The sequence below is a fragment of the Anopheles gambiae genome, chromosome 3 (genome assembly GCF_943734735.2).
Source record: "Anopheles gambiae chromosome 3, idAnoGambNW_F1_1, whole genome shotgun sequence".
NCBI lineage: Eukaryota > Metazoa > Arthropoda > Insecta > Diptera > Culicidae > Anopheles > Anopheles gambiae.
Genome location: NC_064602.1, coordinates 48486356 through 48499070, shown reverse-complemented (window position 1 = coordinate 48499070; position 12715 = coordinate 48486356). Strand labels below are relative to the sequence as shown.

General features: G+C 42.6%; 2 protein-coding genes across 7 annotated transcripts in view; one reads left to right on the top strand and one right to left on the bottom strand.

Moving 5' to 3' along the window:
- The window catches only part of LOC1279558 (UPF0047 protein YjbQ), a 31600-nt gene extending 25143 nt beyond the window's left edge, over nucleotides 1–6457 (bottom strand). The window contains exons 1-2 of one of the 6 annotated variants that reach the window (XM_061657193.1): nucleotides 6262–6457; nucleotides 1745–2944 (exon numbers count right to left, since the gene is read on the bottom strand). In XM_061657193.1, the coding sequence (XP_061513177.1) occupies nucleotides 1745–1907 (163 nt within the window). In that variant the 5' untranslated portion in view covers nucleotides 1908–2944; nucleotides 6262–6457. Of the gene's footprint in view, nucleotides 1–1744; nucleotides 2945–5838; nucleotides 6046–6238 lie in introns of those variants that run through there. The other 5 variants (XM_061657196.1, XM_061657197.1, XM_061657194.1 and 2 more) reach the window with 5 other exon arrangements.
- A 2212-nt stretch (nucleotides 6458–8669) lies between these two features.
- LOC1279556 (adenosine kinase) lies at nucleotides 8670–10906 on the top strand. The gene is made up of 4 exons (XM_319291.5): nucleotides 8670–9156; nucleotides 9299–9460; nucleotides 9661–9822; nucleotides 9899–10906. Exons 1-4 carry the CDS (start codon nucleotides 9119–9121, stop codon nucleotides 10686–10688), a joined length of 1152 nt encoding a protein of 383 aa, XP_319291.5. The 5' UTR covers nucleotides 8670–9118; the 3' UTR covers nucleotides 10689–10906.
- The last annotated feature ends 1809 nt before the right edge of the window (nucleotides 10907–12715 follow it).

The window sequence follows — 12715 nt, the reverse complement described above, 5'->3', positions numbered from 1 at the left end:
TCAACATGAGTTGCTTCATCACTCCTCGTTAAGCGTGCACCGCACAAAGTCGGTAAATAATTCAAAATTAGCTCACCAACGGGTTACGGATGCGCGTCTCCGGGCAGCCACATGGAACACACAATCAGGAATAACTGACGATGACACTCGGTCACACAACCGAAACCGACCGTGCCCCAACCAGACCGGCCAGGCCGTGCAAGGAAATGTCAACCATTAAACCTATCACCGTTTGAATCGGATACGAATGACTACTTACATTCTCCTTCAGCAAAAAAAAAAAAAACACACACACACACACACCCTTGGCCGGTGGTTCTCCGTTGCCAGCGCATTTGCTAGCCACATTGCAACAAAGTGCAGTTTGAAAAGGGCGCAACGTAACGAAGCATTGAAATGGTGGCCAAGCGCGCTTCCGCACCGGCGTTCCGTTCGCTCACTTGCCAAACCCAAGCCCGCTGCTACAAAAGTGGGCGATGTCTGCCACGGGTGAAAAACGATTTCCTTCACTCGTGAGAAGTGCGCTTTCGGTAAGAAAATCGTTCATACGGCTACTTTCAGCGCCCCTTCGACAACGACGTGCAAGCTAAATAAGTAATCAAGACATATTTCAAATAGTTTGCTGTTTATCGGTTTTAATTATCAGCACATTTTGCAATTAGCCATCTACTGCTATGTACCAGCACACGTTAAGTGCCGTATCATTATCGACGAGAATGGGAGTCGAGCGCCACTCAACCAAAAAGCAACGAGGCTTTTAAACTGCAAGTTCGTTGCATTTTGTAATGCACTGTGTTACCCCCACTCTTTTTGGCCGCGGTAAGCTGGCGAAACCGGACTTTAATAACATTGATATAATTGTTTGAAAACACGTCGAATAACTAACGAAGCATTTTATAACTTCGGGTAACAAGAAACATATTGATTAAAGTTATAAATGGTATTTTAAAATAGCTATCGGGTAGCCATAACAATTATATTTTCTTCACATATTTTCACCAAACCATATTTTCTATCAAGCCTTATTTATTTTCTTAAATGAAGCAACCATAAACAAGCTGGGATCCATAGCTTAACTTGTGTTGTGTGAATCATAGCGTAAATTCTTTATCGCATCAGTTACTTATAATATTTGCCTACAATTTAATTTCTTTTATTGGCTAAAAATATGAACAAACCTAGACCTTTGTGAATGAAGTGTAGAATAGTATAAATTTAAAATGTTACAGTTTTAAAAACATAGTAAATGGGAGGATACAAATTCTTCTTTTTTGTGACTCTTTGTGACTGCTGGGGAGGCTTACCCCAGAAAGGATTAGATCCCATGAAACGCATGTATTGTCGTTCATGTATGTATGTAGCATGTATGTTATACTGTCGTTCGACCAATCCGTACTCCGAAAAAAAAATCAAAAATAAAAGAAAAACGATAAAGAAAAATTTAAATATGCTAAAGTCCATCTAACTGGCCAGGAATTAGCTTATTCAAATCTATAAATTTTACATTTTAATTATTTAGGCACAATACTTCTTGAAACAATTCTAAGCCAACACTCAATGCTTCATTTTGGCAGCGGAAGCTGCCAGATAACATTTTAATTACTCGTACAAAATGTGCAATTCATTGTCTGACATAGAAAATGTGGAACAAAATTAGCTTGGCAAGCGAGCCCGTACAGGGCGGAATATATACAGCCGTACGACATCAAACAAGCTACAGCTGTTAAAAGCACAACACACTTACTTTGAACGTGACATAATCCGACAGAAAATTGACCAAGCTCGGGCATCTGCCGTAGAATCTCCTCCGTCACCAGGTGGACGCCACGATGCTGCGGCCGTAGGTTGATTTTGCGTTGAAACCAGGCGGATCCAATCTGTATACCGCGGTGATTTGATGAAGCCATGTTATTGGTCTTCTCATATGATGAGCCCGTCGTCGTAGTCGTTGCCGTTGGGTTTATACCCGCCGCCGTTGACGCTTGCTGCAGATGGCGATGGTATCCTGGTTGGTGTCGATGGCTGGCCGCCGAACTACCGCCACCACTGCTGCGATCTGCGTCACCGACGCCAACACTTCCGTCAGCAGTAGCACCACCAGCACCTCCAGCACCTTTACCACCACCACCACCACCTCCTCCTTTACCACTACCTGCGGTACTCCCTTTTCTTCCCTTGCTTCTGGCCCCACCTTCTACAGCTGCTGCACCGCCCGCTGTTGCTGATGCTCCCCCGGCACCACTTCCACTAGCACCCGCACTACCACTTCTACCAGCACCCCCAGCAACACTTCCGCCGCCACCACCACCAGCTCCTCCTCCTACTCCTCCTCCCCCACGGCCCCCGGCGGACGCTGACAAGGGTAACGAGGACTCGTCGGTGACCGATGAAGGAGGGCTGCCCCGTTTGCGAGGATGATCCGTTTTGAGGCAGGAAATAGCAACTACTGGCAAGCTATACTACACACAAACACTGTACCAATCGCACACACGCACCAAGCCACCAACCAGACCGACACACACGCACACAAACACAACAAGAAACACTTCTCGGCAACACTATTTGTTTGCTACTCAGCGCAAACTTTTATTTTCGACCTGCAACTGATAACAGGAGGATGCAGAGGGGGCTGAGAGAAAACGAAGCCGGTTGGTTTTGGGTTGAGATTATTTGCTGTGTTGCCACGTATATTTTGGTGAACCTGATGAACCGCAAATCATTAACGCACAAAAGCACACGTGTGCTTTACATCTCTCTCTCTCTCTCTCTCTCTCTCTCTCTGTTACACGGGGGCACAGATCACTTATCTCTTCATTCCACTCCACAACATTTCTACCGATGCTCACTAGCTGCGGCACATTCTGTGCTTCAATGCTGCTTCTTTGCGCTTTATCTGCACTTCACTCACTAACACACATCACTCTCCGCGGCCCAACGAAATCTGCTGGTTGAATAAAAGATAGTTGTAGAAAGAGGTAGTAGATAACACTGGCAGTAGGGCGTATTAGATCAGTTTAATCGAAGTACTTTTTTCCCTTGTTTAGACCCCTTACACCCCGTACCGGCATGCTCGACAGTGCGCGTTCGACGAATATTCAAACTAAATTAATAAACTAATTACTGCGTACTGCGTTTGATGTGCACCTAAAACATGATTTTTTTTTAAATTAAAGCAGTGTACACACTTTGGAATAACACATAATTTGTAGTTTTGCTAGTTTTGTAATTCTTGTTACAATTGTTGTTTATACCGTCTGAGGCTATCTTTGCAAATTAAGCGTTTGTCAAACACTCTAGCTGTCAGATTCGTTTGATAGGAGAGAGGCTAAGGGGTCGGTTTACTATCACTACAGCAGCGAAAGAACAGCAAAATGCTTTATGGCACAAGAAGAGCACCAGTAGCTAAACTACGGTGTACCAAACCAGCAAAGCACACGAGACACGAAAATAAAGCACATTTTGGCGTACAGAATATAGTCTCGCGAAAATCTTCATTTCCTTTGGTTTCCGGATTCGATGCAGCCACCCTTTACAATGCGACATCAAAATGAGAAGCTCGATTTGGAACGATTTGGACGGATTAGGTTACATTGCGACACAAAGGCACAGGATTGAAATCTTCCAAACTTTTCAACATTTAGCCAACGATGTCAGAAACACCTTGGATTGCCGGATACACTGGCCCAACAAATGGGGGTAAAAATCAATAGACACACTGTTTAGCTGCAAAAAAAACCGTTGCTGTCCATTGCCTAATATCTCTATACCGCAAAGTTCACCGTGTGTTGTTGAATCTGCACGAGAGAGTCCCCATCTGAGCCTGCCCTGGGTCGACCAATCCCTTGAACGACCCATCATGTTTTTGCCTGCCAGTATTACCGTAAGCAGATTCATTCCCGTCACCGGTGTCACGCACGACATGACATACGAATGGGCAGAACACCACGTTACGTTACGTTATGTATTGAAATTCTTCGCGTGATTTTTTCGAACTACTGCTACGTTTACTCAACACAGCAGGGCGGGCGATGGGAAGCGAAAATTATAATACGAGTCCTTCAGGCCGCTGGTTCGATGGATAGTAGAACGTGAAAAAAATGATCCAGGAACCAACGACGGTTCAAACGTTCGCGAGGTCAAGGAATACCAGGAAAGGGAAACTATGTCCCGCATAGCTCCTTACAAGCGAAAGCGTTCTATTTTTCCAATCTTTGTGTTCCACTTCCGAAACGACCACTGCCATTTCACATATATTATTCGTAAGCTGCAAAGCGTAATATGTTGTTATTCAAAATATTTTAACCTTCCGAACTATGTAGTATAAATACCGTTCCTTATCAACATATGTCAACAGTAGTGCTCCTATGTTGATCCTCCAGCACAGCCTGCCTTCTATTCGTACATCATTGCAGTATAACACAGCATCCTTGGCGAATAGGCTTGGCAATGAGCTTTCTTCTGATTGAAGTTCTTGTACAGTTGTAACTTTAAGGCAGTGTGATACATGATTTTTTGTTTTCATTGTGGTGTGAAAGTATAGGAAAACCCAACGTGTCGAGTATAGGAAAATCTGTGGAACCGTATAGGAACCGTGTGTACGAATGTCCTTTGAAATCATTGCCAGCGGTATGTGGTAAACCCCTGAAGGTGCGTAAGTGTTTATCTCACGAAATGAAAACTACTTCGCGGATGTTCGTAACGTAATACACATTTTCCTACTGTAAAGAGCAAGCATCTCTCTCATTTCCTCGCTCTCTTTTTCTCGTGTGCGTTCTCTTTCTTCTATTCTCTGTTTTATCTAGGTTTTTTCTTCGGCGCAAACACACTGATCCACATGCTCTTTTGATCTCCCTTTTTAGTCTTGCTCTTCTTCTACCTTCTGCCCTTCCAGACTTTCTCCTTCTCCGTTACTCTTTGGCTGTACTATACATCCCGTTTAGCACTCTTGCTCTTTCAATCCCGATGCCAGTCTGCAGCCATACATAATCATACGCATAAGATGCTTGCGGCAGTAGGCTCTTCCACTGTGCCGTGCCTGGCGAAACCAATTTCACACGTACAGCATACAGTCTCAAGCCAAGCCCAATTCTTCCTACCTCGGTTGCAAACCAAAATAGCGTACATTCCGATGGTGATTTAATTGCCAGTTCAATGTATCCTGACAATTATCCACCCGGAGCATTCAGGACACTGAAGCACACACTCCATGGACACAAGGACACACGCACAGGCACACACGCACACAAACACAGGAAGGCAGATACTTTTCACCTTTGATTAGAAATGTGTAACAACGTGGATGGTGTTGGAGTATTAATGGACTTTCCAACATTTTCAGGATAATGCACCAAGTTCCTCACTTTTTCTTTAATAATAATTCCTTCATCTTCCAACACTAAAACTAACACAACGATTCAGGCTCGCTCGCTCCTTTTTTCGTCAGGATTGCCATCACGCCCGGTAGGCTCCATCGCCTACTATTCTGCGATCGGTGCGGTCTTTCTGCTAGTGGGGAAAACCCTTTTCAGGGTACCGTCGTTCCACTGAGATTACTTTTCTTCGTTCCCGGACAGTGGCACTGAACAGAACGGCATGTTATCTCCAAGCTTAGCATACTGAGCTGAATATTAGCAGCCATTCCCGCTACTTGCTTTACCGAATCAACCAATCTCTCTGCTGCCGTAGCTATGCTGAACGGGTTATTTCTTTGCACTAGCGTAATATAAAAAATACTCCATACGCACCTCATCCGTGCCAAAACCGCGTGTAATAGATTTTCTTCCCTCACGCGCATACTCCCCACACACCCGGGCCACACTGTTCAACGTGAAAATGTACCTTTTTACGATATACGACCGATCTGAGCTCGATTCTGTTTTATGTAATTTCAGAACCGTTTTCTCGAGCCACCGCTTTTTTTTCTCCGTTTGCCGTGCTGCTCTTCTGTGGTAATCAAGCTACCCAGAGCTATACCCGAAACCGTTGCCTATCTCTTTTTCGCGCACATACGGGCGCGCCGTTCCGTGGGCTTCGACATCAAAAACCCATCTCCGTCGCGTTATCCTGCCCATTGTATCTCACTTTTACTTATTCTAGCCCGCTCTGCTGCCTTCTCACACGATTGTGCCGCACATTTTCGATCCCTTTCTTTATCAGGCGCGCGTGTGCTATATCCTGAAATCCTGCACGCGATCCCTTTAGCGGTAACCTTGCGGCCCACACACACACATACACTCACACACAGCCCCCCGACGCACTCACTTTACTGCTGTATCTTGTGAATTCCTTCACATTACCAGGAGTAGCATGGAACCAGATAGGAGTCGGTAAACTGTTTCACTTTTCACAAATGCTGCAATTTTCCAATTGCTCCAAGTAATCAGTCGTCCATTCCTTTGGCGATGCCGTAATGGAATTTTTTTCTATTGCTTATTGTCAGCCTGCAGTCATATCTGTCAATTTGTTCCAAATTTTAACCAATTTTCCGTCCCATAGTTCTTTCTTGCGATATGCTCGCCCAGTGTGGCCAGATTATTTTGGCGGTTTTCGGTAGGCGCATGAGCGTTTCTACATACACCGAGAAAGCAGCTGAGAAATGGCTGTGAGAGAATTGACAACCGGTTTCTCACGCTGGTGTGTGTAGAAGCTCTGAAAAGCGCCGAGATGAGACTTTTAAAATGATGTTGAAAAAATCCACTTTAATCGCTAAAATGAAATCAAAAAAGTTTCTTTTACTTTTTAATAATATTTCTACGATTATTAGACGGCAAAAATGCAAACTATAATTGATCGATCGCTATAAACTACCAATTCAATTTTTTCTCAGCTCCATCGTTCTTTGCATGCGAGCGTTTCTACATACACCGAGAATGCAGCTGAGAAAAAAGCTGACAGCATGCTTTGACAGCGACTGACAGCATTTTCGGTGAGAGAAATCTCTTCAGCATGTAAAGAACGATGGAGCTGAGAAAAAATTAAATTGGCAGTTTATGTCGAACGATCAATTATTGTTTGTATTTTTGCAGTCTAATAATCGTAGAAATTTTACTAAAAAGTAAAAGAATTTTTTTTACTTCATTTTAGCGATTCAAATGGATTCTTACAACATAATTTTAAAAAGTCTCATCTCGGCGCTTTCCGGAGCTTCTACACACACCGGCGTGAGAAACCGGTTGTCAATTCTCTCACAGCCATCTCTCAGCTGCAGTCTCGGTGTATGTAGAAACGCTCTGCCGAGGAGAATTCTCTCACCGAAAATGCTGTCAGTCGCTGTCAAAGCATGCTGTCAGTTATTTTCTCAGCTGCATTCTCGGTGTATGTAGAAACGCTCTTACCGAAAATCACAGATATTTGATTTTTCAGTCGTTTAAGATTAATCTGTGGCGCTTGGGATGCTGTTTCAAGGATCGCTATCTTCATTTGTTACGTATAGCGCTGATGCACGTTTGTTTGCCTGGCACTTGAAAAATGCTTCATGTACAGTAGAGCGTCGATTATCCGGGCAGCTCGGGACCGGACGGTTGCCGGTTAATCGATTTGCATGGATAATCGTCCAAGAAATGTCAAACGCATATAAAACATATTAAATTCACTAGTTTTGTTATTAATTCACCTAGAATCAATCGATTAATCGTTAGTAGAATATTATTTTAATCAATAACTGTAGGTTTACCAACTGTTCATGAACAAAAATGAATTACGAAAATACCCCTAGACACTACAGAGCTACACAAGAAACTGGTTACCCAATTGATTATCGCTGCAAACTTTCGCCGTACGTATGAACAGCTGTCAGGTATATGCGCACGGTTAAGCCGCCTGCCGGTTAATCCGTCCCCGGATAATCGACGTTCTACTGTATTTTGAATTCAAAATTTTATCCGTTAAAATTTAATGTTCATAATAAGTAGAAAATGTCAGTTGTGTGGATTTCGAGAATTGCTCCATCACTGAGAAAAAAAAGAGCATTGTTGCCTCGAGCAACAGAATTTTTCTCAACTTGAAAAGTCCGCTGTCAGTCCTTCATAGTCCTTCTTTGACTTAAAATTCCTAGTACAGGTGGTCCTCGAGATACACGGTACCTCTTATACGCGGATTCGGAGATACGCGGTTTTCTAAATTGACAATTCTTTGAGCAAATTGTACTGATTTGACACATCAATTTTAAATTGCCAAATAATTTCCGTTTTGATCGAATGTTAAAAACTATTTCAAATGGTTTAAAACTGTTATATTCAGTAAGAATCATATCAACTAATTCATAAAGTAACTATAACCTCCCCCTACTTGCAAAATTACACGAACATTACTGATATTTTAGCTGGAAACCACGAGATTCGACTTACACGGAAATTCGAGATACGCGGTATTTTGTGGCCGTTTTTGGTCCTCATTAACCGTGTATCTTGGGGACCGCCTGTACAATTTTCCGATCGACACTTCAGAAAGACCATCATTTGTGTAACCGCTGAACCAAATCTAATCCATATCTTAGATAAAGGATGCATATTCTCGTGAGACGGAACTTTCATTTTGCGCATTAGCACCGCCCCCCTCCCCTCTCCCAATCCCGCTTAACACTTATTTCGCTTTCACTTCTTTTAACTCGAGTTAAGTTTCGAGTTTTAACCTACCGAAAACTACCGATAAAATTTTGAAGCGCCTACCGAAAATCGCCAAAATAATCTGGCCACACTGGCTATATTGACAACAAGAAAACACAAACATACGCAATCGTTTTGGTGCACAAAAATCAGATTTCGTTCACAAATGTTTTATCTTATCAGTTAGTGAATCAGTGCTAGCTGTAAACTATGCTAAAAATCATCCCTAAATATCAGTGCTCTACATTACTTGATGGCAATGTTTGCATGCTTTGAGGCATCCGTGCGTGTGCGCGCGTAACCGGTTGGAATAGTACTTGTGGGTGAAGGGGAGAAGGAGGGAGATACGGTGACTAATTTTGACATAATCGTCCTTGCGAAGTTCGTCCGTGCATGTGCATTTTAGCGGACGGTGAATGTAACATTGCACCATATATATATTAGGGCAGATCGACGTTGGAACGATCAGCAGAATCAGAAACACAGTGAAAACTGCACCAGTAATATTGGCCAACATGACCAATGAAAATGATGATCTCTCCATCACAAGCTGGTAAGTTCATTTGGTATTTCGCAAGTTGGATGCAGTTGTTGCACGTCCTTACATCAGATAAACATGCTGCATGTGCGACCAAGCATTATGTCGGATTGCGATTCTAACCAACGTGTTTCTCGTTTGTTTTCTCCTTAACTAGCGATCGATGCCCGCGTATGGTTGCATTTGGCAATATTCTGCTGGACATCAGTGTAGAACTGAAGGATGGAAAAATTCTACATGATTTTGATCTGAAACCCGACGATCAAAGGGAAGTTCCTGCAGACAAACTGGCTGCCCTTGTCTCCGTTGCCGTAGAAACGTAGGTATTTGGTCAATGGCAAGTGCTCTCCAAAACACGCTACTGTAGCAGACTCATACGCATGGACGTGCATGTCATGTATCGTAAATAGGCCTTAGGTAGCGTGTGGCCTGTACATACGCATTTAGCGCGATGTAAATAGTTCATGCAGCCGTGTAGCTGCTGTAATTTACATTTCATTTCGATGGTCTTGATTTCAGGTGCGGAAATCCAATCTATAACCCGGGTGGATCGGCACTTAATACGTGCCGCATTTTGCGTGCATTGGGAGAGAAAAACATAATCTTTTGCGGAGCGGTCGGTGTGGACGAAAATGGTCAAATATTGCAGCAAATTTTGAAGGATTGCGCCCTCAACACATGGTAGGCGATGCAAGTGCTATGTGCGATGCGCCGTATAACACTCTCATTAATGGTCCTTTTCTTTTATGCTACACAGTATACAAACATTGCCCGATGAAATGACCGGAACGTGCATGTGTCTCATTAGCGGCGACAAACGAAGTCTTAATGCAAATATTGGTGCGTCATTACATTTCAAGAAGGAGTTTGTAAGTTCACGCTGGTGCCAGTCGAAGATAGGAGTGTGCAAATCAGCTGCCCACACCAACATCGATGAGGATGTGCGAATATTTTACATCGAAGGTTATTTTGTGCCGGAAAAGTTTCACATCTGCACGTACATCTACGAGCAGTACTGCAAAGGTACGGCCAACCTGCTGGTAACGAATCTGAATGCATCGTACATATTGCAAGAATTTACCACAGAGATGCGTTTCCTCGTGGAGCATGCCGATTTGGTGTTTGGAAATTTGGCCGAATTCATTGCACTAGCACAGATTTACAACTGTGATGATGTTGACGCACTCGCACGACTGTTGATAAAACCGTATCGAAAGCATAATCGCAACAAAATTCTCATCGCTACCGACGGTTGTCGAAGTGTTCGGTTATACTACGGTGCGGGGTCAAAGTTTGTGGCGGAATGCTACCCTGTGCCAGTGATTCAGGGCAACCTTGTCATCGACACAACTGGAGCCGGGGATTCGTTTGTGGCCGGGTTTCTGTACAAATTCATGAACGACGAAAGTCCTACATTGGTGGACTGCATTCGATACGGGTGTAAAGTGGCTGGGAAGGTTATACGGCAGGTCGGATGTAACTTGCCCTCCAGCGTACCGTCATCGCCATCAATTGCCCCGTCTGCAAAGGAGGGAATGATTCCTTGAGAAGGTGTGTGCTCTCATTGTACACACGAAGCATATTACTAAAGCTGCATCATCCTTCAGGAGTATGTTCCTTTGCCGTTGTTTTTGCTACTTAATAGTTTTGTGTAGGTGCTTGCTGCGTGGTGATCTTGCTAATACTGCATTAGTCTGGTTAAGGGTCTATGTTACAAAAAGTTGTTAATCGTCAATATTTATAAATGCACTTTATGTACCTAAAATCGATGAAAGGTCATTAGCACGAAAGAAATGACTGATTATATGGTAATGCATGTAAGTATACCAAAGATCACAAATCACCACAATGAATCAAACAATAACATTTAAAAGATTTTCTGTTAGCATTAGCGCAAAGAAAAAAGACATCGATGTTGAAGAATATCAATGACCGATACTTACTACACTGTACATGTTTGGTTCGATTCCTTAGGTGTATGTCACCACCATACACAGTAATGAAAATAGGTAAGAAAAATAGACAAATAATTAACCCTTTTAAAAAGTTCTAGTAGACCAGTTGTTTTCAACCTTTTTGCAGTTTTTCCCTCCATGTAGGATTTCATTCCCCACTTCACAAGTTCATAAGCGGGTGGAGAGTGGATATTTAGCGGTACCATTGTACAGTGAACCCTCTCTTATTTGACACCTCTCCAATTTGAAAAACCTCTCTTATTTGAACATTTTGCACAGTCCCTTGATTTCCAGTACATTTTTGTTCCTTTAATTTGGAAAACCTCTGAAATCTGTATCCCTCTTATTTGTGAATGGTGTTGCCATGGTTATTGAAAGATGTGTGCTCAAATTGGCGATTCTGTTCGCAGTTTCCTATAGCAACAGTTAAGGCTGCATACTAAATGTTCTGTCTCTTTCTTGTTTGGATGGACCTTTCATTCACTTTTCACCTCTGTAATTTGAAAACCCCTCTTATTCGACAGTCCCATCGCCTCTCAAATAAGAGAGGATTCACTGTATTTAGCGAAATTTTGATCAAAAATCCACCCCCCCCCCCCCCTCCCTCTGAGCGGCATTCCACACCGGCTGTAATAGCCATCTGCGGTTGCGTCTAAAGTAAATAAAGCCTAAAATCACTCTTGCTCATCAAATTTTCCTACCTAATTTAATAGCATAGAACGAGCAAGTAGAAATGCTCGATGCAGTTGTATGCAATTCTCGCCCAGTATAAAAGCACCTTTATTACAAGAGGAAAGTTCGAAACTCTAGACTGCTCGAAAATGGCATACAGGCTGTTCTCGAAAAACGCTATTAATCTTGACCACGGAGAAACGGTGTGTCGAATTTCCGCTTAAGTCGGAAGTTTCGCGTTTTTAGCCAATAAATATCTAATTTCGGAAACAGAGTCATTTAACCCATTTTATGCTTTTTTGTAATAACACTTTTTTGCGAGAGAGATCAACGGAAACATAAAATTAAAAAAAAAAAAACTAGCTTCCTAGTTCCTAGATTTGTCCTATTTTCTTCTTAGGAGAGCATGAAACGTGTCTTAACATGGTCATCCCCAAGCGCCATTAATTTCCACAAATGACTGGATAATTAAATGTCCATCAAAAACCACGAACGCTTTGAAGGTTCACTGGATTGCTCAATAGATGCCGCTATTTAATAACTACTATATTGCTATATTTTTTGCAATGTGTTCACCTGCCTTCAACCAGTCATATGTTTTATAGTCTTCAAACATTTCGAGCAATAATTTATATTAATCACACGGCCATTAATCAGATACACGGATATCAACAACATCGACCATCTTTCATATCTCGTTTGCTTCTGTGCATAAGATTTCATATTGATGTTTAGTATTTAAAATATAGTATTGTTCTAGCTCTAGCGGGTCCGTTTGCCTAATCCGTTTAGGGATCGTTTAGTGAATTTGTGGCGCTTGGGTCACCATTTCATGATAAAATTTAAGGCCAAAAATACACGAACCGGAATTTTGCGGCCGCGGAATTTCGCTTGCTGTATGTTTGTACATGTATCCCAAATAGCCAGCTCGTACTTTATAGCTGAAT